General features: G+C 40.3%; 3 protein-coding genes across 8 annotated transcripts; 2 read left to right on the top strand and 1 right to left on the bottom strand.

Annotated features, from left to right (window-relative positions):
- Positions 1 to 4,637, top strand: LOC115692567 (protein IN CHLOROPLAST ATPASE BIOGENESIS, chloroplastic-like). The gene is made up of 11 exons (XM_030619466.2): positions 1 to 193; positions 329 to 412; positions 2,410 to 2,484; positions 2,561 to 2,603; positions 2,680 to 2,737; positions 3,138 to 3,305; positions 3,372 to 3,434; positions 3,517 to 3,611; positions 3,713 to 3,794; positions 3,874 to 3,984; positions 4,143 to 4,637. The coding sequence occupies exons 1-11, from the start codon at positions 43 to 45 to the stop codon at positions 4,281 to 4,283; spliced, it is 1,071 nt and encodes a 356-aa protein (XP_030475326.2). The 5' UTR covers positions 1 to 42; the 3' UTR covers positions 4,284 to 4,637.
- Positions 4,638 to 5,464: 827 nt separating this feature from the next.
- Positions 5,465 to 12,522, bottom strand: LOC115692537 (filament-like plant protein 7). 3 transcript variants are annotated; one of them, XM_056315343.1, is made up of 7 exons: positions 12,178 to 12,522; positions 11,664 to 11,717; positions 10,918 to 11,037; positions 9,541 to 9,685; positions 6,974 to 9,413; positions 6,793 to 6,853; positions 5,465 to 6,197 (listed from the first exon to the last, which is right to left on the bottom strand). In XM_056315343.1, exons 2-7 carry the CDS (start codon positions 11,670 to 11,672, stop codon positions 5,748 to 5,750), a joined length of 3,225 nt encoding a protein of 1,074 aa, XP_056171318.1. In that variant the 5' UTR covers positions 11,673 to 11,717; positions 12,178 to 12,522; the 3' UTR covers positions 5,465 to 5,747. The 3 variants fall into 3 exon arrangements, with proteins under 3 accessions (XP_056171318.1, XP_030475280.2, XP_056171326.1); XM_030619420.2 differs by lacking the exon at positions 11,664 to 11,717; XM_056315351.1 differs by lacking the exons at positions 11,664 to 11,717; positions 12,178 to 12,522 and adding an exon at positions 11,514 to 11,568.
- Positions 12,523 to 17,907: 5,385 nt separating this feature from the next.
- On the top strand, positions 17,908 to 24,568 carry LOC115692556 (OVARIAN TUMOR DOMAIN-containing deubiquitinating enzyme 7). 4 transcript variants are annotated; one of them, XM_056309882.1, is made up of 12 exons: positions 17,908 to 18,089; positions 18,294 to 18,400; positions 18,958 to 19,033; positions 19,814 to 19,963; positions 20,689 to 20,750; positions 21,632 to 21,716; positions 21,854 to 21,964; positions 22,121 to 22,241; positions 22,455 to 22,582; positions 22,700 to 22,794; positions 23,105 to 23,243; positions 24,235 to 24,568. In XM_056309882.1, the coding sequence occupies exons 1-11, from the start codon at positions 18,042 to 18,044 to the stop codon at positions 23,229 to 23,231; spliced, it is 1,110 nt and encodes a 369-aa protein (XP_056165857.1). In that variant the 5' UTR covers positions 17,908 to 18,041; the 3' UTR covers positions 23,232 to 23,243; positions 24,235 to 24,568. The 4 variants fall into 4 exon arrangements, with proteins under 4 accessions (XP_056165857.1, XP_030475309.2, XP_056165861.1 ...); XM_030619449.2 differs by having other exon boundaries at positions 17,910 to 18,089; positions 21,815 to 21,964; XM_056309886.1 differs by having other exon boundaries at positions 18,027 to 18,089; positions 18,294 to 18,371; positions 21,815 to 21,964.
- The last annotated feature ends 1,059 nt before the right edge of the window (positions 24,569 to 25,627 follow it).

Raw genomic sequence — 25,627 nt, 5'->3', positions numbered from 1 at the left:
CAAAAGAAGCCCCACCAGCAGCAAAGAAAGTAGCCGGAGAAAATGCTCCGCAGAGCTTCACGCGCCGCCGCCGCCGCCGCCTCCCGCCGCCCTCCGCTCCCCCTCCACGGCGGAGCATCGAGGCTTTGCCGCTGCTCCTCCGTTTCTTCTTCAGCTCCAGACGATGCGGCGCGTACCCCAGCCGCCAATACTGGTTCGTGATTCGTATGCTGGCGCTAGTGTGGTTTTGTAGAGTGGTCCGTTTCGTTCGTTCTCGATAGTTCCAGTTCAGTGGGTTGTGATGCGATTTGTTGCTTGAGTAAGTTTGGATGTTGCTGTGGTTGCTCAGATCATATGGGCTTCATCAGAGACGTGGCTGCGATTCAGCCTCCCAAGCTATTGCCTGAGCTACTGCGAGTGCTTGTGGAGAGAGGTCAGTGAGTCCGTAATGCCGTTCACATGCATTTGAGGGTTCTTCCTTTCTCTCTTCTTTGTTTATTTGTACTGTAGTGTACGACGAAATGGATTGGATCAAGTGCAGTGGCAAGTGGGGTCATTATGTATCTCTCTCTAGAGTGAAAGGTCTCTCTTCCCGAGATTGCAGTTGTCGTTTTCAATATGAGTCGAATCAGTTAATGGGGATCGGATAAAGATTGGGGCTTTCGACTACTCGCGATCACCCTGTCATCGTTCGACTAAATGTGTGTTTTTGGCATCAGAGCTAAGTTTAAGCAGTATGGCTTGCTTTGGATTTTTTTGTTGTGGAAATAAGTCGAACCAGTATCTACGGCGGCTATTGCCAATCGAACTGGTTCAGTTCAGCTTTGGACCGAACTGAGCTGAATATTCAAGTTTGAATGTCAATTTGTGTCTCGTTTAAGAATCATATGTAACTTCATTGAGATGGTTTTGATGCAGTCATTTTCATATGTAAACTTGCGTTCTTTCCTACTCTCAGCTCATATGGTTAATACCAGAAGACCTTTTGCAAATTTCCGAAATATCCAAATCGCATCTTTAGTATCATGTGCTGCATGGGTGTTTGTTATGTGAATTTGTAGGCATTAAACTTTTTTGGTAATTTAACGGTTATAGCTATTTTATTTTACACAATCCAATTTCATTATTGTAGTAGTATCATGAATTGATTTTATGCTAAGAACTTTTCAGCTTTTACATTTTGACTGTGTGTATTTTTCTGATGAATTTGCGATTTAAGTGTTGTATACACACATTGATGAATAAAAAATAAATTAATCAACTTAAGTATACAGGGTAAATCTTTTAATTAAAGTAAGGAAAATGCTAGTGTTCCCAAGGCACTTGTTAAGAGTCGATAATCATGATTTGGGGATATGACCATTTGTATTTGGAACATGGCCGCTTTTTTGAAGTATCCTGTATGCACTATAGGAAGAAAGGAAAACCTCAAGCTGAAAGAACTTGCAATTTCTGCTTATCTGGTTTCTTCTTTTCCCTTCTAAGGTGATTTATTTAGAAGAAGTTATGCAGCAGTTAAGGTAGCTCCATCCCCAGGCCTTGGCTTAGCTTAGTCACACATCTATCTCACTCGTAACTACCTGACATAGGCTATTAGTCTATTAAGATTATACGGAACCAGAGTCGCCAACAGCATTCGGTCTTGTGTGTAAGAGAAAGTTATGCAGCAGTAAAGCTAGCTTGGGCTGTAGTTTTCTAGTTTGTCTCTGAAATGCAGACTTTGTGGCATACCGGGAAAAAGAGGGATATTCATTTGGAGACTGATAATTTTTTTGCATGACTAACAACAATGTGCATGCCAGAATGGTGAGATCAGACTATGACAATCAATACATACTTATAGATCCAGGAAAAAAGGGCTTGACTTATTTAAATAGGGCACTTGTGTTGTAGACTGTGTATTATAGGCCATAGGGCTTTACTTCATTGCTTTTAGGTACAGAGGATAACGTATTATATGAGGAGCACCTTACTAGCAGAAGATGCATCGGTGAATTTTAGAGTGCCTACCTAGCCAGCAACCCTCTTTGCGTAGTAATCCAGCTGGCTAAAAACTCATGACAACAAACATGTCATTGTTACTTCCTGAGGTTCCTGTTAACGTCCAACTATAATTTGGATATTTATTATAGAGTTTCTCGCAGTTAAATTCTTGTAGGCTTCTAAGGGATCGTACTTAATCTCAAATACCACATAATGATTTATTGTTTACGTGACTTCTGACAGTTAAAGCAGCCATGAAAGCTAATTGTATTTTCCTTTATACCTGACCAACGTACATTATACAACTATGAATGACATGTCTTTTGCTTAAAACATATCTTTAAATAATACATTTTGCTAACAACATGACTTGGTATGTATTTACAGTCTGTGGGAAGTGGCTAATCTAGTCCTAATGAATTTCGCGGCAAATTTTGTTTACAATAGGTGAAACAATAATTTCTCCTGGATCCAGGAAAGGGATGGTTCCCCTTGCCATTCCTTTAGCAAAAAGTTGCTCAGGTACATATGATCCATCTCAAAGAATTATGCATTTTGAGTGGCAAATACAGTTTCACTTATGACTTGCTTGCAATAGGGGCTATTACTGCACTGCTACGTTGGCCTGCAGCTCCATCTGGGTAAGAAAATGAACATTGGCGATGTCTTCTTTTTGTGGATTATTGTGATTGCATTACCATAGTGTATTGTGTACAGTATGGAGATGCCAGTGGTTGAGGTTGACAAGCATGGAGTGTACCTATTAGCTAAATCTGTAAGTTGAGCATATGGACATAGGCATAGCTGGATATGTTGTTACAAGCATCTCACTTGCATGTGCAAACTGTCCTTTGCAAACCCAAGTATGTCTATATCTCTCTTCCAGATCGATGGCATAGTTCATGCATGCATCTGCCAGATAATTGGCATATTAGTTTTCACGATTTAAGTGCGACTGCCCTTGTTCCTGTTTGAGCTTTTGCTCAGGGCTTACTTTTATACCCTCTCTCTCTCTCTCTCTCTCTCTCTCTCTCTCTCTCATGTATTTATAGGCATATCCACAAATACACCGGAGTAAAACACCCATGTGCATATACTGTCTATAGCTATAGACATACAGGTTTGGATAGCATATTCCAGAAATCATGGTTGTTCTCTTTCGCTTCGAAGTTCAGGTAGATCATTTTCTTCATAGAGTTCTCCTTGAAGAAGACACCCTTGGTTCTCTGGATGCAAGCAACAAGCTACTTCATGCTTCAGCTGGTGCTAGAGGAAGACTTTATAAAGAGGGAGATTTCACTAAGTCTAAAATCTCAAGTTTTGATATCTATCTCCTCAAAAAGGTACTAATTAACTTGATTGCTCTAAGTGAGCTCTGTGAAAAGGTATGATGAATGGATCAATTTCAGGTTGGTTTATTTCCAGATATCTTGGAACGCAAAGCACTGAACCACTTTGAGAAAGGAGACCATGTGAGCATCATCTATTGCAGTTATCTGTATGATTCTTTCAGCTCAATCCAAGGGCTTTCTCATCTGTAATTATTCATCAAAGGTTTCAGCACTAGTCACAGCAGAGTTCTGCACGAAGAAGGAGAACTTTCCAGGATTTGCTCGGCCTTTTGTTTTCAACGCAGTACTTTTACTGAAGTTTGTGAATAATCTCTTTTTACCACTTCTCTTCATTAAACTTACATAAATAATTTGAGAGGTGACCGCTTGCTCAGAAAAGCCTTATGTCCATTTCTAAGGGTTGGCCGTTTCCTCGAAGCCAAAGACGCTGCAAGAGGGGCTCTAAAACTGCCATGGTGGACTCTGGGTTGTAAATATGAGGTATACTCTTCTTTCATCACTATTCCGCATGCTTTCCTGCCTTCCACCGGTAGTTAGGTTCTTCTCGACTTCTTCGCAGGCTGTTGCTGAGATAGCAGAATGGGAGGATGAGCAAATTGAACGCATTAAAGAGAAAATCACAGAAAGGGGTAGGGAAGAGGACCTGATGAAGGGAAAGCCACCCGCCCAGGTACTATTTACGAGATTATCTGTCAATCTCCATTTTATCAATCGGTATATGCATGTTTATATGGAAGGTTGAATTGCAATCCTGGCTTATAGATAAAATTAGGGAAATGTTCTTCCCTATCAATGTTACGCCAACAGACTTCTGCTTTGCACTCGCAGATTGCATTGGATGAAGCTGCTTTTCTAATGGACTTAGCTTCAGTGAACGGGACTTGGGATGATTCTGTTGATAGGATAGGGAAATGTTATGAAGAGGCTGGACTTCACGATATTGCACAATTCGTACGATATCAAGAGTGAGCATAAAGCCAAGGTGGTTATTGCTCATCTGAAACATAGTTTGATTAGCGTGTTCTGTCATTGCCAACTATCCTCAATACAGAAGAGAAAAGTCTTCGGTTCTTGAACTTTGGTCTTTTGCCGCTGCCACATTAACTCCATTTCCTCCTAGAGCGGATTCTTTCTGTATACTATTAAGGTATGAATTTAGAGGGACTTTGCTCAGAACCATGACAAAACTTTCTAGGAGTAGAAAGATCTGTTGTAATAGCTCATCTTTTTATCATAGTGATCGTGTAGCAAACTTTGTTTAGAGATTATAGTTGAGTGACGATGGTGACCCAATAATACATAGGCTATCCAGTTCACCATGAACGCTCTGCTTGACATCATAGAATTAAGGATTAATGACATGGGAGGTCTCTGAACTTTTTCGATTTGTGCAATGTAATTTCAGTACCTTTTTTGTGTGCAATCAAGTCCTCAAACTATATATTTATTTGTTCATGTTGGTCCTTCTGTTAAAAAACCGACGGAAATGGTGACGTCGCCGTTAAGTGCCACACGCGCACTTATGTGGCAGCGACATGGCGCCTATGTGGCACAAATAAAAAAAGTTCAGAGACCTCTCATATCATTATCCCAAGAATGTACGTTTGCTGGTGTTTGTCTGGTTGAAGTTTTAAAATTATTGTATTATCTCAGAGGACATTTCGGTTAAAACTGAAAATGATTGATCCAGAATGCACTGCACGCATCAAACAAGTTCATCTGCATTTCAATACTCTCCACAGCAAGTCGGTTTATGCTGGACTCCAGCAGTGGTCTGTGGCAGTGATGAAAATTCAGTATGGTAAGGAAACTAAAGCAGCCAATCCATTTTCCATTGGAATCAAGGTTCATGTAAATCCAATTTGCCCGAGAATAGTTGGTGCGTTTATTTGGATATGTTTTGAACGCTTCGACTGCTCTACTGGTTCCATGAACAAAGATTGCTCAAAGGTATTATGTCCAATGTCCTATTATCCTCTTATTCAGCCATCTGAAGACACTATTCTCCCAAACTGCATTTGAAAAGAGATTTGGTTCTCACGGCTTGTGCACATCAACAAAACAAAGCCACGCCTAGAAAGTTTCGTATGTTTTGTGACATTCTGACAATTTTCATGGAATTCAAGGGTTAAATGCTGATATATAGGAAGTACACGCCACAACAGACATTTATTGGACAAGCATATTCATATCAGTCACTACAAAACTGGGAGGTGAAGTGAATATACAACCCACGGCAGCTACCTTACTCTTGAACAAATGACAAGCCCTTCTGTCAAGAACCGTGTGAACTTCCACATGTTAACTATAGGAGCTTGCACTATGTACACAAGCAGTGCAAACAAACCCAGCTCTCTGCAAAAGCGGTCTTATTTACTCCTCTGTTAGTCATGAGAAAGAGGAAAGCAACTTTCCGCTGGACTTGCATGGTTTTCAATGGTCAAATGGAAGAGATGATTTCTTGCTGTTAACTCTCCTCTTTCTCCATAGAAGCTTTCTCCACAGACTCCCACCTCCCCGTTTTTTCACTGGCGTGATGGCCATTGAAGGCTCCATCAACCCACCCAGGAGGATAGAACAATCGCTGTTCTCTCCCTTCATTTCGGAGGATTTTAGGTTCGTAGCATTGGCATTATCCTCTGCAAGCATTTTGTCCAACAAAGAAGAGCGACGGGCCATACTCTTGTTCTTGGGTGACTCTCGCATCATTGCCCTAGTGCTATCGGTAGCAATACTGGAGTTTGCATCTGTTGGAGTAAGGACAATCTTATCAAAAAGAGCTGCGTCTTTCGGTGGAGCCAAAGCTTTCAACTGCTTCCCCAAGTTCAAAATGGTTTCTTGGCACTCTGCTAATCTTTCAGAAGCAGCTGTGATCTCCCAGTTCTGCAACAAATACTCTTGCATCATTGACAAAGGATCTGCATTTCTTGTCCCTAAGCAAATGTGTCTTGCCTCAATTACTCTGAACTAACAGCTTTTTAAAGAATCTAAGATCATTTAATGCTGCTTCAGAATAAAGGGCCTTTGACTCTTTCACTATCCATGTTGATATCCAGATCACAAATTCAACTCCGTCTGTTTAACGTTCCACACTTTTCTTACTTAGGAAAAAAGTTCCAGACCATGAGAAAAGACATTGAAAACTAAAGTCTATCCTCAACAACTTTTTGCAATAAAGAGAGAATCGTTATGAACCTTCTTGATGCCATTTTTATTCCAAGTCACTTCGTCTAATGTAAACTGAAATCATTCAAAGAACGCGTGATTAGAAGGAAAAAAGAAGAAAGAATGTGTGTCCCTGAAAACATGCCTGGGATGAATAGGTAATGATGGTGTAATTCTTATGAGACAGGATGGAGAGAAACTATTGAGCCATCGATAAATTTCTCTCAAGCGACTGCTTCACATACAGAACAAAGAATTTGGCGACGGTATCTAATGTCAGGATTTGAGAAAGCAAACATTGATGGTGACTTACAGTTGGTAGTTGCTTTCCTTCCTGAACGACGTTGTTTTTGGGACTCTCAACCTTCTTCGTACTGGAAATGACATGGACATATCCGTGAGATTCAGAAATGCAAGTGATTAAGGAACTCCGACTAATTACAGACATATAGTCAAGCAAGGATATGATCACCGAGGCAAGAAATCACGATCACCTTTGAAGCTGCAATTGCAAGTCAAGACATGTGGCCTCCAGTTCGTCACAGCAGCTGCTTTTATTCTCCAGTTCCACTTCTAGTGAAGAGAACTGTTGACGAGCCTCGTTTAGTTCAACTTTGGCCACGGCAAGCCGTCTATCAAGATCTTCATAACTCAACTTGCGATTTACAATCTGGTCCTCAACCAAACCCTTCGATTCTTTTAAGCTGTTCAATTCCATATGCAAGCTCTCAATAGTTTCTTTGGATGCTTCAAGTTGATTTATCAAAGATTCATTTTCACCAACAGCAGACTGGAGCTGACCTTCCACACTTTCCTTTGCTGATACTAATTTTTCCAGGTTTTCCTCCAATGTTGTTTTTTCTTCTTTCTGATCAGATTGGAATTCTCCCAGCTGAGCCATATTGTCATTGCCACTTACAGAATTACTAGGGATACAAAGTTGTTTGATGGGATTATGCAATTTATCTGCATCAGATAGCTGATGCATAATTCCTGCTCCAACTTCATCTTCACTTCGTGATTCATCCCAATCTATATTTTGCATAATCTCATCCCTCATGCTTGAAACATCTTGAAGGGAAAAACAATGGTTCAGAACCCATTCCAAAGCTGAAGCTAATTCTTTAAAAAAATTACAGAGATCAGCTTTTTCATTCAAAAGATCATAACAAGTACGGAGAAAGTGCTTTAAGACATCACCAAGTTCAGAAGTTTTCCATTGAAAAACACGAACCATGTAGCCCGTGGGTGTTTCTGAACTCTTATTGGAAGAAATATTCCTCTCTTTCTTCAAAGAAATATCTGGATCTTCGTAGTTTTGAGAAGGAAGACTAATACTCTCCATAAGCTCAATTATTTTAGACATTGATTTGCTCAAATCTGGCTTGACCTTCTGATTGCTCTTTCCCATTGACGAGAAATCAGGGTGACCAATTTTATGAGATAACCCCAGCCTCGAAGTACTATTAGAAGGCTTAGATAAGTTAATCTCATTGCTACTTGCCCTTTCCTTTGTATCTCCAAACTTTCCGGGGTTTTGACGGTGTACATGTGCCAAAGCAATTCTAACATCCTCAAGTATTTCATCTAGGTGTCTTTCAGCGGACTGATGTTGCTCCAGAATCACTTTCAATATCTGTTGAAGCCATTCAGGAACGCTAACGAGGATTGTACCATTGGAATGGGCTTCCTGGTCTACCGGGCAGAAGCCAGATTTACCATTTGTCTCCAGGGGGTGAGCAAGTGCACTAGCTTCCTGAGAAAGCATGTCATAATTCTTTGATGTATCATCTGTGGAGACAATTGCTAACTTCTCCATTTCAACAAAGTCGTCCATCAAGCTGATGTCGGAAGCTCCAATTGCTCTAGAGGATACCAACCGCCTCTGTTTCTCACTACGGAAATTCTCCAATTCTGAAATTAGAGCAGTTGCCCATGATTCAGCACAACTTACCTTATCATCACTGCCAATATCAGATACTGATGCCAGAGATGGTTCGTGTGACAAATGAATGGTCCTTGTCAACTCCATGCCTTTCTGACCTTTTAGTGATCCTTCAACCTGTGAATCAATCTGTGATAATTTGGAACCTCTTTGAGCATTCAGGACCCTAGAGATATGGAGTTCACTTTCTTTCTTACTTAGAGCTTCTCTAAGAGTTTTGTTCTCTTCCTCCGTGACAATTAACTGCTCCGTGAGAATGCTGATTCTCTTACTAGGTGTCTCAGGACAGTTCTCAACTGCAAAGTCAGACATGGAACCTATTTGCCCGGTATTCGTTTTCCTCATCCGGGCTGAATCCCTTCCAAGCATGTCAACCTCGTTTTTCATTTTAGCTACCGCTGCCGGTCCTGGTAACCTTTTTCGAACTAATAGACGTAACCTCTGACATTCTGATTCTAACTTTGCGATTTTCTTTGCACTCTCTAGGTGTTGCTTGTGAGACACATCAGCTGTCCTACGGTTGAACTCTCTCTCCTCATTCCGAATCTCAAGCTCCTTCTCAAGAATACGGACCTCATATTTGAGAGAAGCATTATCTTTCTCACTGGATTCGAGTCTAGCCATTAGGCTACCAATATCTGCCTCAGCCCGCTTTCGCTGTTTATTTAAGTCTTCAACCAATTTTTCCTTGGATACTAGAGATTTACTGAGATGAGTATTCTCAATGCCCATCTTGGCAAGCCTTTTATTTGTTTCTTCTAATTTCCCTTCCAAAACTACTTGGGACTTTTCAAACTCCTTTGATGTCTTCATAACAGCATCGTGAATTCTTTTTTCCTGCTCTTCTCTGACAAAATGCAGTTGCCGCATACATTCTTTCAGAGCCGCATCAAGATGTGCGACTCTCTCTTCACCAGCTAGTCTCTCCTTCAATGATTCCTCTAGCCTCTTTTCTAGAGAAACCACTTCAGTTTCCGTTTGCTCCCATCCTATTTAGATGATGAATTTAACAATGAGTAGATTGTAGGTGGACAGGTTGAAAATGAACAGAAGGAATAGAAATATCCAAGCAGATGTTCTGTCATATAAAATAGTTGAGAAGGGGAAAGGCATTACCGGCAATAGCTTCTTGGGCCATCTTTTCATGTTTCTTTACAAGCTCGTCTTTGGTATGACATTCAGAAAGAACATAAGAAAGCTTATCAGTCAAATGTTTCAATTCTTTCTCCAATTCTGATTTATCAGTTGAAGCCGCCTGTACCTGTCGGATGAACATAAATTTTCGTGCATCAATCAAGGATGTATATTTTACACATGTCTAGCATATGCACCCGCAATCGTACCACAGGCAATAATATACATATGAGAGAGAGAGAGAGAGAGAGAGAGAGAGAGAGAGAGAGAGAGAGGAGGGGCAGTGGGAGCAGCTACCAAGTTCAAGATTTCTGAATAAAAAGAATATCTGAGTGCTTCAACAATTCACAGAGATCACACTACAATAAGTTACAAGCCTATCTCCATGTGAAATTCACTTTTAGATGCATGCTATACAGCTATGAGTGATTATACTTGTCCATTTTATTGTTGAGTTTATCTGGAAAGTGATTTCCAGTATGGTATACACCTATATGAAAGAGATGCTGTATGTTCTCCTAAGTTTATAACATATTTCCATTGAATGAAGACCTTGCACAACATATTAACAGATCATGCATGCAATTTCCGCAAGATGCGGCTCCAGAAGGAGTACACGATTTTCTGGTCTATCCTGTACAAACTTCATTGTCATCCATAAACCAGTCGCTGACCCTTTCCCCTTTCATTTAGAAGCCGGACTTAAAAGTTTAGAGTAAAGCAGCAGGTAAGGAAGTCTATGTTTAGTGAGACTACCAAGCTATATAGTCTTACACGAGACACAGGTCATTCAATTGATTAAAGGATGCACACTAGAAAGCCATTAAACTTGTAAATAACCTTAATGGCGATATTGTCAAGCATTGCCACCTCTTATCTCATTAAAAAAATAAGAATCTGGCAACTCAGATGCATGAGATACAGAATTTTTTTTTTTTTTTTTATAACCGAACAGAATTTTGTATGCAAATAAACCAAAAAAATGACAATGTACCAAGACTTCGATTTTGTGTAGTTTGGCCAACTATTTTTTATTGTAAGGTTCTCGCATCATGAGGGGCAAGATACGAAAGATGGTCTCAACAGTTGCCTTCACTCCTCTTAAGTACCCATTAGGCATGAATACCCCATCCCTGTCTCCTTGGGGTTGCACCAAGCAAGCTTCCCTTTGAAAAAAGGGCCTATTGCTCTTAAGTGACTAGCCACAGGGGGGAGCATATAACAGCATCAGGAAATTGACAGAAAACAACCAAATTGGCTAGACACCATCGAGAAAACTTCATGAAGAAAGTTTTATCAGCAATACACTTAATGGATAGTAGTTTGCACACGAACTATTTCCAATAGGACCACAATTACCTGCTGCTCGTTGTTTCCCTGTAGGGGGAGGTCAACTCTATCATTTGCAATGGTCTTCTCTGCAGATTTCTTTTTCCAAAGCCATGCTTTATGGTCCATCACTCCACAAAAATGTTCTCTCTGAAAGCACATCAAACAAGACAAGGTATGTATGAAGGCCAGTGCAAAAAGGAGAACAATTTTTGCGTGAAGTCAGAAGCTACAATCAGTCAATTCTAATTCAGGAAATAGCATGCGTCGTGAACAATGCATTCCCTACAAAAAAGTCAAAGAAATGCATAGATGAATTGCTAAATACTAAAATCACTTCAGATAAATTTTAGAACAATTGGATAAAAAAGGCTTTTTTTGCATCTGTGCATTATAGATTCTTATGCATCACTTCATCCTTGATTGAACATTACGGGGCATTTTATAATGTAAAGTACCCTTTTCATCAATTAATGTTCATTTCCGCGTCTTTCTGCACATAGGAATTAATTCTACGGTATCGCATTGGGACACCATTATTTCCCACACTCAAGCATGTGATGTAAAATTGGTCATAACAGCATCAGAATGAAACTCTGTACTACATCAAAGGCAAAAAAAACTACTTAAAATGGAAATAGAATGCCGACTGATTATAGCAGAACCTCGTTCCCCATCAGAGTATTCATGTCGGGTACCTAGCCAGAGCATCTCGAGTTTTCATAATCGCGGAACTTCTTAACTAAACAGCAAAGAATTCCAGCCTATAAGCTTACCTTGCTCATAAGGAAGATATAACACGAATTAGAGAATCTTCTTTTGCTGGAAAGCTTGGTGTATATCAAAACATATGTATATCGGACCGGGATAAACCCATTTCAGCAATAAAAGTTTCTAAATTAGGCAAATAGCCAAAACATAACACTAGTCTCTGTCTGGACAAATTGTATATATCAAACATTGACGCGGATTTGAGCCTAGGACAAGTTCCATCAGGATTCCAACTTCGAAGATAGTCTGAGCACCGTGACTAACAAGGTCAAGTACAGACAGCACCCGAACAGTACGATAACGGTGCTCGCATGCAAAAAAAAAAAACCACAGACATTGATCATCGTCCCCATTGAACCGCGTCGCGAAGTGCGACCTCCGAGCAGCCAATGCGAGCCGCACAATCCACTCGCAACATTCCGAACACTACAGAACCACTCGCCGAACCCACGAAACCGGGGCCGAGCGAAGTCAATGCGAGCATTCAGCGTGGGGGGAGGAGGCGCTCGGGGAACTTACGCGGATCGATCAGCAGGCGGCGGCGACAGCACGAGGTCCGGGAAGCATCGAGCTCGGGGGAAAGCGAGCGAGGGAGGAGGAGGAGAAGGAAAAGAAAGGGCGGGGTCGTCGTCCAGTAGGAGATGGCGATCCAAATTAGTAATGAACGGCCATGACGAGGGATGGCGAGATCTCACCGACAACCGCGGTGGTGGTTGTTGCAGACAGTGGACCTCCACGTCGCCGGGTAGCTGTCGAGTAAGAAACTCCAACCAAAGCGAAAACCAGAAACTCAGACAGAGATAGGAGGAGGTGACGTGGAGGTGACTGAACTTGGCAACGAGAGAGAAGGAGAAGAAGAAGAAGGAGAGGAAGAGATGAAAGTGATGGGATTGGATCGCAGGAAGACGCGAGGTACGGCCTTTTTGACAATTCGGCGACATCGCGGGGACCATCCATCGACCGCGACCACGCCGCCTGGTTAAAAGCTTTGCTTTTAGGCTCCAACGGTCCAGTCGAATGAATCCCCCACACCCTCGTACGTACGCGTAAATTGCTGTCCCAGTTCGGACCGGACCAGTCGACGTGGGGGGTGGGTCCGCGTGTTAATTTCGCACGAGCATTGTCCGTGGGCACGTGTCCGCCGTAAGAGATTCTTGATTACGGACTGCAACGAAGGGGCGATTGGTATTCGTCGTCCCTCCTTCCCAATTTAAGAGCCCGTATGAATTTTGAGAGAAAACGAGCCGAGCACGACACGATGTGAACTTACTCGGAGAGGATCCGGAACTCCGCATGGATTAGCTTTGAGATCCATATTGGGTTGACCCGTTTGGTGGTCGTGTTGAATTTTTTTTTTGCCAGTCTTACTCCTACTTTATCTCTCATCTCACTTTCAGACTTTTACCCTGTCTCGTATAAAACGTAAGAGTCGAAACCCACACCGAAAACTACGCGTCCTCATCTCCATCCCTAGCCTTAGTCCCTCTGAAAAGATGAGGAATCGAACTCCTCAGTTCCTTCTTCTTAAGTGAGAAGAGTGTCTACCGGGGCAATTCCCAGCGGTTAAATTTTTTTTCTTATTTTGACGAAATGTTTGGCAACGTATGATGTGGCTGCAGGGCCGACAGATGGCGCGTGGGCTCAACGCGCGCGCCCGCGCGGGGTGTGGGTCGTTGCGGATGCAAGTGGAGCGGGTCAATGGAAACTTGCTTTCGACCAAAACAAATAAAAAATGGAAACTTGTTAAAAAGTTCGGTCCTGGGTTTGGTTGACTCTCTCTGTCAATCGCTGTCGTTCGCTTTTGCTTTGATCCAACGGACCGGAAGAGCGCGGGTGCTTGTCGACGGGACCGCGACTCCTTGCGTGACCCTCCAGATGCGACGACGTTTCAGAGCAGAATATAACCCTTTTTTTTTTGTTCAGAATGTCTAGGCTTACCTATCGACAAAATTCAATTGCTATTTTTGACAAGAAATTAGCAGCCGCGCAAAAAAAAAAAAGACGTATAATTATCGACCGATGAATAAACATGGAGGTTAGGCAGTTAGTTACCTTTAGGATCCGCCCTCTTACAAATGTATGTGAAAATCTTATCTATATTTATCTTAAAAAGCTACACGAACTCTCTCTTTATTTGCCTATTTAATTGTTTTACAGGCTATTCGTTCAGCAGTATTAAAAAAATAAAATAGAAGGTCTCGAGGTTGTTTCGGTCACACTCGTGATATAAAAGAACTTGAGAAATTGATGAATCGTAAATCGAATTGACCTGGTGCAGACTAGTCAAAGCGTTTCTGCTGGAAGATTAGAATGTTTAATTTAATTGAACTATGCTAATTCGTCTCACAAGACTCCAGGTAGACACTGAATAGAACCGATAATTGTCGCGATATAATATTTCCTAATAGCTAGATACGATGATGTGCTTGCGAACCAATGATTGCCTCGTGCTTTTGATTATACGATGCTCGTAGTAATTGCATTTAGGTGGCATTTTGTGAAGAATCAAGCTTCAATCGGCGGGAAACAAATTAGCAACAATCAAATCTTCGCCGAACAATACTGATTTACGCTATAACGAAAAGAGAATTCTGATGACCCGTATATACACGTAGATTCATTTAGATGGACAGAGGGTGAAGAAAAAATATGGATCTGTATAATGACGTGTAGATTTGTCATTAACTAAATACTCTTTTTTTTTTATGAGTGATATGTCACATTGATTAAAGGGAGCACTATGAACTATAGTTAGTATCGGATCCATTGCAATTTAAGGGTAATCAACAGGAGGACTAGATTGACCTATCTAATTGGAGTCTATTATTTAAGATAAGATAAGATACATATCCTACGAATCCCAATTTCAATTGCTAGGGTTGTGAATGCTCTCAACCGAGAAGACCCCTTTTGTTCCTCATATATTAAAATTCATCTAAAAAATTAGTATATCAAATAACTTGCTAACATATAAGTGAATATTTGAACAAGTAAATTATATAGACGATTTATCACGTAACTGAATATATTAACACATTGGGCACTTAAAGATCATGTTAACGAGTGCTCATTCATTGAGATTACTTAGATATGGAACAACGCAATTTTCAAAGTATTAATCGTGCATAACATGAGAACTACCAACGCATTCAAAGCCGCAAATTTTCCTCAATTGATTGCAAGGCACTCGTTAATAAAAGCACTTAAAAAAGGGTATGATCAAATAGCGTCAATAGACACTCTTGAGCATGGCCCGATTTATAATAATAATAATAACAACAACAACAACAACGGCTCCAATTCCACCTCTGTTTTTTTTTTTTGTGATATTATAACTAAACGAGGTAATGCTCGTGACTTATGATTCTTCTTGTATTCCATTCGCTCATTCTATCAATGAGTCCAGCTCAAAAGTTTCCAATCGTGACACCAACTTTCGTTATAATTAAAAAAGCAACCCCAAAGAAAATTATTTGCAGTACGGTCCACGCTCAGACATTGCGGTTGCTTCTAACTCTTGACCAACTTGTCCCTAAGAGAATCGATAATTCGGCAGATGGACTGTCAATGTCCTTTCTTTACAACATAGCGATGCGAGGAAACAATAGGGCAACCCGTATTAATACATCACGTGCCGTCGTCCGATAGCGCCTCCACAATTCGTACCCGCAGATCAAAAGGACCCAAAATACTCGAAGAGACAAATTCGAGTATAAACTATTATCGATTCATCCAATAAAATTTTTAAAAAAAGGCGGCATGATCAAAGTACGGGTGCCGGATTCTTTTTTTCTTCCAATTTTGGACATTTTGTGGCAAAATATTGCTGCTCATTGTCTCGTGCATGTTCCATTTGTTTTATAAGCCTGGGATGGCTGTCAACCACCGAAGAGAGGACCACCATTCAACTAAAGATCTCCCATAAACTAGACCCATCATCCCCTTTTTCTCTGTTGTGTTTAATGGGTTGTCTACGATATGTCGATTTAAATAGATAGGTCGGTCCAATTTATTGTGCTAATTCGCTACGTGATGGGACGAAGAATGCTAAGGCGTTGATGGCATTGATGGCATTGGCCTACTGAAGTGGCGCACTCGTGAAGCAATATCCCCCCCCCACTCAACCACCGCGCCCCCCCTCAAATCATATGATTGCTTAGGGGTCCTTGTTCGCTTAATTCAGCGCTGCTTTTTTTGGGCCCAGTGACAGCCACGCCATAACCACTCGTGGACGTTTAATTCATTAATGGAATGAGACGTGACCGATTAATCGGGAGTATGGCTTGAAAAAGGGTTAATTTTTACTTCTCGTCGATTTAGATGCGTAACCATGTTGCTTATTGATAAGGTCTTTTGATAGATGGTTAATACCATTAAAAATTTCAAACCGGTATAAATTTATCCTGATCTAATTCTCATATCACAAAAGAACTCACACTGATAACCTCCGCGACGTATTCACTCCAAACTAATTGTCGTCTCACCCCCTATTCCAAATCCGCCATCCGTCGTTTCGTTAATATGCGTATGTTTCAATATACATGAATATTCTATGTTGAATCTGTCATTCTCCACATCTAATATGTCTTGCGGGTCATCTATCATGCGTTTTAACGCATATTCATTTCGACGGAATATTAAATGAAACGTTGATGGAGGGAAAATTTGGTTCAAGTCACCAATTTGAGAATATTTCGTAAGACGACAAATTAATCTGGGATAAATATGTTTTGAAATATCAGGTGAATTTTTTTTTTATGAGATGAAAATTAGTTCCGAAGCGAATATATTAAGGATGCTAATTTGAGGTTTTTGACGATATCATACCAATCTTTTCGATAAATGAATCTAGATGTACGGAATTCGAAACATTATTAGAATGGAGTTGGTGGCTCCCGAACCAAAGGAATCACAAAGTCTTGTCTCGTTTAAGACGGGTCGAGAAAGCTGCAGACTTTGTTAACGTGAGCAAAGCAGTTGGGAGGAGTAATTGCTAATCGAGTGCGTTTTGACTTTTGCGGGGCGTGATTGCAATGGCCGTGCGGGGGTCATTTGTCCCACGCAACTCATTTGCTTGGACCACAATTTGGTGATGTAGCGCGGGTCGTTTTCCTAGTTCGGATTTCTTATTGCATGTAGGCGGGTTCGAAGCTAACAAGCCAACGGGATCCTAATGATTGCTTAAGAATGATGCCTTTTTGTTTCGTTTTTGTTTTTGTTTTTGCTTGTGGAGTTGGGAAGTGTTCGGGTCAGTCTACGCAGACCTCTCGATTGGTGCGCTTGCTCGAAAGATCTGAAGAGTCCACTCCCCCGCATTAACCTGATGCATCCGAGTTCTTACTCATAGATAGCCTTGAATAAGATCTGAATCCAATACCTTGGGGGAGATGAGGAAACTCTCTTGCTCTCTTACTATGTAAGTCGACGCCTAGAACTTATAAAAATGGGTCATGTTAATGAGCGGCTGACGGGTTGTGTATGTTTTCATTGTGAGAAAGGGGTCCTTTGAGCATATTTAGTTCGAAATAATACAATTTTCAAAGTATCGACTATGCATAGCACAAGAATAATCGATGCGTTGGAAACTGCAGAGTTTTCTTAATTGGTTGCTTAACAAGTCTTCTTAGGGTGCTTCTTAGTAATATCTTTTGAAAAAAAAATGTTCGTTTACCAAAACAATGAGTAGGTATATTGCTAAAAAGTCAATATATTAGAAAACACAATCTTCTTTATAAGTTTTTAACAAGTGCTTCAAGGGTATGGCATTCTTAATAAAACCCATATGAATTTGTGTAGTTCTTTAATAAAATCTAGTGAAACACAATGAAGTAGTAGGAAAATATTAGAATATTTTGTGCATTATTTCCCGCACCGGCCTTCCAATGTCTAAACAACAAGAGAGTCTTTTGACGAAATTCAAGCTTACGCTACTTTTAGTGAACGGAAAATCTTTGCTCGTGTCACTCGATGACCAGTCCAAACCTCCAAGAGGAATAAATAGAAGCACCCGATTGCACATTCGAGACGATTTCAAGACGCGGTAGGCTAAGAACGAGAGGGGGCTTGGTTGCAAAAATGGACAGAGCGAGGGCCACATTGCAATTGACCATAAAAAAAAAGAAAGAAAAAAATGAGTAAGAAATAATACGTAATATTGGGCCTCGCTCCTCGGCCCATCTCTAGCTTTTCCGGGAAGAACAAATTGGGCTCCTAACGAGAAAGCCCACGGCCCATTCGGCATTCGTCTCCATCTTCTTCGCTGGGCGATCCTCGCACTGGTTCGAATCGCCGCGACTCGCCGGTATCGTGCGCCGTGTCCCGGCGTCACATCTCCGCCTCGCTCGATCACCACCGGCGGCATCGATCGCCTTCCCTCCGCAGCGATGGTGCAGAAGCAGCACCACAAGTCCAACGCCAAGAAACAGCCTCACGTAAGCCACGTCCTTCGCTTCTCATGGTTGAGAAAAATTCGGAAGTTTCGATTGCCGTGATGATCCGTTTGTTGCGCCGATGCCTCTGGATTGAGCTTTGTCGGACGTGTTTTTTTGGGGCTGAGTTCTTGGTTGGAGTGTTCGTGGGTGCGGTTGTTTTCAGAATCTGGGTAGACGTGAATGTAGTGTGCGGTTGATGGGCAGGTCAAAAAGCAGGGGAAGCAAGCTGATACCACGCAGTTCCGAGCTCAGCTGGATGCTCTGGGCCTGAAGATTGTCCAGGTGACCGCAGATGGTAATTGCTTTTTCAGGTCCGTGTTCCTTGTTGGAAAAGATCACCGACTTGTGTTCTTGATTTTTGAATGTCCCAGGGATTGGTTTGGTCTGTAAGATAACAGTTTTTCTGTCTGTTGTAGAAGGTTAATGGTATGCTCATCGCATTACCACTCTGGTCATCAGAACACAACACAAATTGCATTTTATGGTGCACCGGTTCTGGAATACTATAATCAATGTACTTGGAAAAACTATTGCATTTTCGTAGGATGCATCGTTCTGCCTGATACACTGCATCTGGAAACATATCTTGAAGAAGAGCTCTATTTGTCATGCATTGTAGATATTCTACCTTAGTCTTGAGGATAGTAGATTGTCTCTTCCGAGATCCAATTTAGTTACTTTGTAAAATTATATTACTATTGTACAACGTCCTAGACAAACAAACCATGTTCCTCATTCCCGTTTTTCATTCCATGTATTTGAATGATCCCTCCTTCAGGTAATCATACCGCCTTGCATGGAACTTTTGTTTATAGAAAGGCCTTTGCTATGGTTGGAATTTTCATAGTTTTCCATCCTTGGTAATCAGGGCCCTTGCAGATCAGTTGGAAGGCAATGAAGATGAACATGGAAAGTACCGTAGTATGGTTGTTCAGTACATATTGGTATGTGGAGTACTGATTTCTCTTTTTCAAGCTGTAGGAATTATGTTATTAAGGGTTTTTTTTTACATGTTGATGTTGTCCTCATTTGTATTACTGCTCAGCGATCCGAATCTGAACTTTTATTTGGTGCATTTTGTTCTTGAACTTATTTTGTGAGTATTGATGGATTTCACACTTATTTGAACACTAAAATAGCATGCTTTTGGAAGATAAAACCAAATTAAAATGGATATAATATATGGAAGCCTACATTTCTGCTGCCAATGGTTATTCCTGATAATATTCAGCTCACAGTCACAGTTGCATAGAGCTATACTAACACAAGGATCACCTGAGCAATTTGACATTCTTAATTTACTAGAGAGGAAAACATGTCGAGTGTTAACTGTGATTTGGATGGTATATCTTGGCCTAAACTGACAAGTATAGGAGGAAGCTGGACTATATAGTTACCTGCATTGTTCTGGCCTCCAGGAACGTGTGATTGCTACTTTAGGGTGGCAATTTTATGCGAACCGACATATTTTTTTGGAGGAGATATTGACAAAATTGAAAATGAGAGAATTGACACTAATGTGAAATGAATCAACTTTTTAGCATGTATGATGAAACTGTAATGTTTTGCAATGGCACAAATTGATGGTTTTGCTTATTTCAAGTTTCAACGGAATCCTTTATTTTCATTGATTTTTTCTTATAGTGATGTATTTAAGGAAATAAAATCCTTGTTTGAAGAATGGACCTGATAGATGCATCTAAATTGGGAATTGTTAATGACAGAAAAATCGTGAAATGTTTGAACCATTTATCGAGGATGATGTGCCATTTGAGGAGTATTGCAAAAACATGGACAATGATGGCACTTGGGCTGGTCATATGGAATTGCAAGCAGCTTCTCTTGTTACACGGAGTAACATTTGCATTCATCGGGTAGGACTGACAATGATGTCATCAATTATCATCTACATTAAGTTTTTTTGGTTACGGTCTTTTCATTCCTTCAGAGGAGACATCCAGACTAAATAAGGACATCATTAGACTTGTCAATAGTTAACCTTGCTACTGGATTTGAAGTTTCCCTATCTAAGCATGCATCCTAGAATTTGATGACCATTGAAGAACCCATAATTAACAGTTTCCGGACTCATTCTTCGCTTCTTCATATAACGGCTTTCTTCCCCAATAGGGCCCTCCTTTATCTGAGAAGTTATTTGCCATCATTGTTAAGATCAAAAGACCGCTTAGGATGTTGTTTTTGTAATGGTTATAGCTTGTTCTTTTGTGTCTGGTTATAATTTGTTACTCTTTAGGCTGAAAAGTTGACTCGTCTGAAGCGCAATGATATCCAGCATGTCTCATGATGTCTATTGTGGCAAAACATGTGAAAGGACCATTGGTGATGATGTGCAAAAGATTTTTTTCAGAGATTGATGGCACCTTTTATCACAAGGAGTTCCAGTGGGTGCATATAATCCTAATTCAAAGAGGACTTGATATATTGAACTTGTTACAACATTGCTGGCTCGTCGAGTGTTCTATCTGTCCTTGATGAATCTGGACTTTAGCACTAATTAGTTTTGATACATGCCGTGCATGCAAGTATTTGTTTGTTGACTCCAGATGGAACAATTTAGCTCACTCCTTACTTGATGCAGAACATGTCGCCTCGGTGGTACATACGCAATTTTGATCAGCCTGGTGCTCGTATGATCCATTTGTGAGTATTCTGAATCTAGAGCCTGATGTTGTTTTTAGCTAAGCAAGTGCTCAAATACTGGGATGAGATCTGGCTCTGTTTGTATACACTTAAATAAATAACCTTTTCTTACATTTTACTTTCCCTCAAAAGATTTGAAAATAAAAAATGTTTTTAATTTTTAAGAGATTATGAAAGGATTACATGTTTCTCCAGGTCAATTTTGTTTATTTTAAAAGGTTTTTAGGTGTTTCGAGTTTCTTAGCAGTCAAATTGCGAGAGCCGCAAGATTTGAAAAAGAAGAAGCTATAAGTACAAGTCGTCCAAACAAACCGGCTCATTACATGAAAGTAGGTCCTGCAGCTTGTTCAGGGAGACTGCTGATTTGTGAAATTATTTTGGCATGCAAGGACAACACCTCGTAAGTTGCAGATATGAATGTAGTTGCGGTGTTGTTAGATTTAACCATGGAAGTTCTTTTGCCAGTCTGAGAGATGTTTTGGTGTGGTCACAGGGGGATAAATTACTGGCTAAGCATACCTGATAGGAGACCAAAATGTCACTTTAGCTTTTTGTTTCTTCAATAGTTTTTTTTATTGAAATTCCCATATATAGATGCCCTTCAATGAATGGCATGCCAGGATATTCCAAATTAAGATCGATTGTCTCGAGGTAGCCATCGTGACTTTGGATTGTCACGAGGGTCGTGAAATCTAGTGGATATATGATATTCCACAATTTACTATCCTCGATAAGTGTCATCATGCGAAGCAAGTAAGCATAAAAAATGTGCGTTGTGCCCTTATTGTTCCGTGGATAGGGAAAATCTTTTAGTCCTTTTGTACCGATTGGCGTTTTTAAGTGCATTTTTCTAACTTTTATATTTTACTTTGTTTGATTAGATCTTATCATGATGAGGAACATTACAACAGTGTGAGGTTCAAGGAAGACACCGGAGATGGTCCAGCTAGGCCAATTACAATCAAGGTTGCTACTGGAATTTAATTTTAGTTTACTAAGTTAGTAGGAAGTTCGACAAATTTGTGAATTCAAGTATATGATTTGATAATTTCTTTTGCTGAAAGGCTGATTGTAATCTCTCGTCGTCATCTCGCCAAGCAAAGGCTGGGTCAAACAAGTCTAAATCAGGAGCTGGTAAGGATATTACTGATGCAGGATCCATCAAGCTAGTCATGGCAGGAAGTGGTTGTGAGAACATCGAGAAAGTTGAGCAGGTTATGTCCTCTCTTCTTCTGCTTGCATGTTTGCATTAAATGCTTACCTCTCATTTGCTGGATGATCTAGAATTTTTTTTTTGGTCGAATCTAGAATTAGAATGCAATGTTTTGGACCTTTTTCTGATTTCTGTGTGACATGTGATACTTGTACAGACATTGCTGCAAATGTATGGGGATGTTAATGCCGCCATAGAGTACTTGATAGCAGAACAAGGCATTGAAGATTTTTCAGAGGAAACTGTCCGGACTCCCTGCAATGCAGATGCTTCTCATGGTAATGGCTGGTCAGTATTTATCTCTCTAGATTTTCTTTAATAATTTAACTTCGCAGTTTCAAAGATACCGTGTTGATCTTCACAAGAAGCTTGTTTGGAGTCATTTTGATGAACTGGTAGGATTAGCATACTTTGTCTTGTCATCCATGGATTTTTGGGGTAGTCAAACACGCCATACCCAAAACTATTTCATAATTCTTTTTGGTATTTAGGGGATGATGCCAATCGAAATTCTGAGGAACAGAGAGAGGAACCTGTGGAAGAGACCTATAAAGAGAACCCACCTAGCAACAGTGCTAAACGGACTCATGATGATGGCAGTGCCCAGCGAGAAGACAAGGTTTCCGCAGATGATGATTATGTTATGTCTTTTACCATTTTGGCTTAAGCTCAAACATGAGAACTGTTGGTGATGCGTCTCTTCATTTTTATTTTGCTTGTTAATTTTGAAATGCAGAAAATCCCAAGAAACAAGGCTTGTCCATGTGGTTCAAAAAAGAAATACAAGTCCTGTTGCGGGTCAGGGACAGGGAAAGTCTCTGCAATGTCCAAGTATTTCTTGTTTACTCTGTGCTTTATATGTAGTTATAGTTTAAGCTTGTCTTTTGCTTAAGTATTTTTCCTGTTTCCCTGTGATTGGAGTTGATACTTATCTTGAAAGTTTATGGCTTATGTATCCAACATGGTATTAATTACCTTCCTTAAATTCTAGTCTGGAATATTTTCTCACTCCTACGCTTTGTCGTATAATGTGTACACTTCGGAAAAAAAGTTCATACATGAGTAATTTAAATTTATACTTACAAAAACAAAGACAGCAGTGAAGATTTCTCCTTTTTTATGTCTAAATTTTGTTTTGCAGTGATCAAGCTTTTGAATCCAGGAAAAGTAGAAAGGAAAAGAAGCGAGGCAAGAGAGGGTCTGACACATCTGCACTTTCTACTGGATCTGATGGAGGGCCACCTGATATGGGGGCTCTTTGTATCTGATCTTTTGCCAAAGTATGTGCACCATCATCTAATGAATTTCAGATATCAGTATGTGTGCAGTCTTTCAAATATTTGATTAGATTAGACACAATTTCTTTCTATTTATATTAGCATGTATTTGATGCATGCATCTCTTCTTTGATCTTTGGGATAAGTGCACTTTCTAGTTTTCCACCTGTTGCCAAATTTAGAAGGATCTATAGGTACAAAATTTTCAATGGTGTTACTTTTCTTGGATAGTCTGCCCCTCTGATTCACTGGCAATTGTAATTTGGAGATTCTTTGTGTACACATAAATGATGCGCATGCACAAAACACCTACCCAGGTAGATTTGTTGGCATTGGCGTAGGTGAGTTTGGTCAGCAACCAAAGGGGGAAGGGGATAAGGAAATTCAGTTATCGCTGTCCCAGGGCTAAACCTTGTTCATGAATATAAAAGAGATGTTTACATGAATTTGACAAGTGATGGTTTAATTTTTAAATTCCCTTCCAAAGTATTGGTTTTGCTGTAACTGCAGTTTAGGGTTCCTGTGAAGATGTTATTCTATTTCCTTTTATTTCTTTGACAAGAAATGCACTAAGCAGTTACGCACACACTTCTTGTAATTGATGAAAGACATGTAAGATTCAAAATGCACTTACGCTCCATCTACAGATATCCGAATGCAATCCATTTTGCAGTTGGAGATGACACAGATATTACATAGGCTAGCTCTTCCATTCAAATTGGTGCTGATTTCTAAGATTAAACAACTTTGACTGACAATTATCTTTGGTTATTTTGGCAAAAAAGCTTGTCTTATAGATCTTTTGTTGGTTGTCATTAGATGTTATGTCAACATAACATCATTTAGACGAATTATTGTCTCCAAAGCTCCCAAGTGATGGATATGTATAGATACCACGAGCATCTGCGAAGTTTTAGCAGTAGATTTTCCAGTTATCCCACAATTTAAATCCTGAATTTTTTCTCATTGTTTTTGTGGAATTGCATTGTGTCAGATGTGGCTTGTCCAGTCCTCAAGAATTACAAAAATCTTGCGGCTTCATCATTTCATCCACAAGGGAGTGGGGCGAGAGAGTAAAATTGTGAGCAGAAAACTGATGCTGAAAGAAGTCTATAATTCGAGCTTCTCCCCGGAGCAATTTATGAGGTTACTTAATATTTTTTCTTGGCTTGCCTCAAATGTGAATCTTTTCATTCTCTATTAGCAACAACATAAAGCGCATATTAGTCTAAGGTTATCCTCTGTCTTCAAAGGCAGGTACCTTATTAGTCTTGTATACTACTTTGTCCCAAAATGGGGAAATAAAATATCCTTTCTTCTTGATCTAACAGCTTAACAAGCATTGAACCTTACATGGTGATGCTACTCTAATAATGTAGGGAGTTAAGCGATCTGTGAAGCTATTGAAACACGATGTGTAGATTCATTTATTCCATGTAAGAAGCGAAAAACACTTGCTACTTTTGCAAGATAGCAAGGTGTGCATTGTGAGCCCCATTTTCATTCAGATGGTGATCTAACATATGGGAGAGCATAATTGCTAAATGATATGGGAGAATGTAGACGTCACGAGAACTTTAATGCGATAAAAGCTTCTTCAGCTTGGCCTATGCCGCGACGTTCCGTGGATGTCTAGGCCGGCAAGTGAACTTTTCCCATCTTGTGCCGCTGTTGAACGAGCTTGGTCAACCTGCTTCTTCATCGTCCTTGAGAAGGTGGTCTGTAAAAGCCGTAGACCAAACCTAGGTCCCTTTCCATGAGATAAGTACAATAGACTCTGTTTGTTTTTCTACCAAAGAAAAATACTTCGATAAAGTTCTGATTTACGATAATTGATTTAGTTGTTAGCCATGTATTTAAGGTCTATCTTGTAGTTATGTTCAACCATTTTGTATTATGAATGAGAAGAACTTAACAGTGGATACATGATGTGTCGTTTTCAAATCTTTGGTCCATTGATTTTGCAGATTGGCTCCGCCGGATTCATTCCAGTCAGAGAGTAATGAAGGGCCAGTATTAGATCAACGATAGTTTAATTGGAATATAAGATAGTGTAAGAGGATGATCATCGAAGAGTGCTAATCTAGTTTAGAATCACCACAAAAAGAGGTGTGTCGGTACAAGGGACAAGGTCATGATGTTATACCACGCGGTAGGGACGTGTGGTGCGGCGAGCAAATCAATTTCAAAATTTAAGCGTCAAGTAAGATGACCGGCATTTCACATGACCAATTTAATTGGATGGTCACATCACATCGGCAGTCGGCAATTTGACCACTGGATAAAATATAGTTATTCTCGAAACACTTGGCCCCCTTGGGCTTATGGGTTTCTGCTAATTTGCCACCCGGTGATTTCAATCTTTGCAAGAGTGCTCATCGAGAAAT

This window comes from Syzygium oleosum, unplaced genomic scaffold, assembly GCF_021117445.2.
Source record: "Syzygium oleosum isolate NSW1041296 unplaced genomic scaffold, Sole_v2.1 Sole_v2.01, whole genome shotgun sequence".
NCBI classification, from domain to species: Eukaryota; Viridiplantae; Streptophyta; class Magnoliopsida; order Myrtales; family Myrtaceae; genus Syzygium; species Syzygium oleosum.
The sequence above is the reverse complement of the archived record's forward strand: the minus strand, read 5'-3'. Positions and strand labels throughout refer to the sequence as shown.

Excerpts from the sequence above, each read along its gene's own strand:
- LOC115692567 (XM_030619466.2), top strand. The coding sequence starts at position 43 with ATGCTCCGCAGAGCTTCACGCGCCGCCGCCGCCGCCGCCTCCCGCCGC. Across the intron at positions 194-328 it reads TACCCCAGCCGCCAATACTG|ATCATATGGGCTTCATCAGA; the intron begins GTTCGTGATTCG and ends GTGGTTGCTCAG. Across the intron at positions 3,435-3,516 it reads ACTTTGAGAAAGGAGACCAT|GTTTCAGCACTAGTCACAGC; the intron begins GTGAGCATCATC and ends TATTCATCAAAG.
- LOC115692537 (XM_056315343.1), bottom strand. Across the intron at positions 9,414-9,540 it reads GGCCCAAGAAGCTATTGCCG|GATGGGAGCAAACGGAAACT; the intron begins GTAATGCCTTTC and ends TCATCTAAATAG. Across the intron at positions 6,854-6,973 it reads TTGCAATTGCAGCTTCAAAG|TACGAAGAAGGTTGAGAGTC; the intron begins GTGATCGTGATT and ends TGTCATTTCCAG.
- LOC115692556 (XM_030619449.2), top strand. The coding sequence starts at position 18,042 with ATGGTGCAGAAGCAGCACCACAAGTCCAACGCCAAGAAACAGCCTCAC. Across the intron at positions 19,964-20,688 it reads GTAACATTTGCATTCATCGG|AACATGTCGCCTCGGTGGTA; the intron begins GTAGGACTGACA and ends TACTTGATGCAG. Across the intron at positions 21,717-21,814 it reads CTAGGCCAATTACAATCAAG|GCTGATTGTAATCTCTCGTC; the intron begins GTTGCTACTGGA and ends TTTTGCTGAAAG.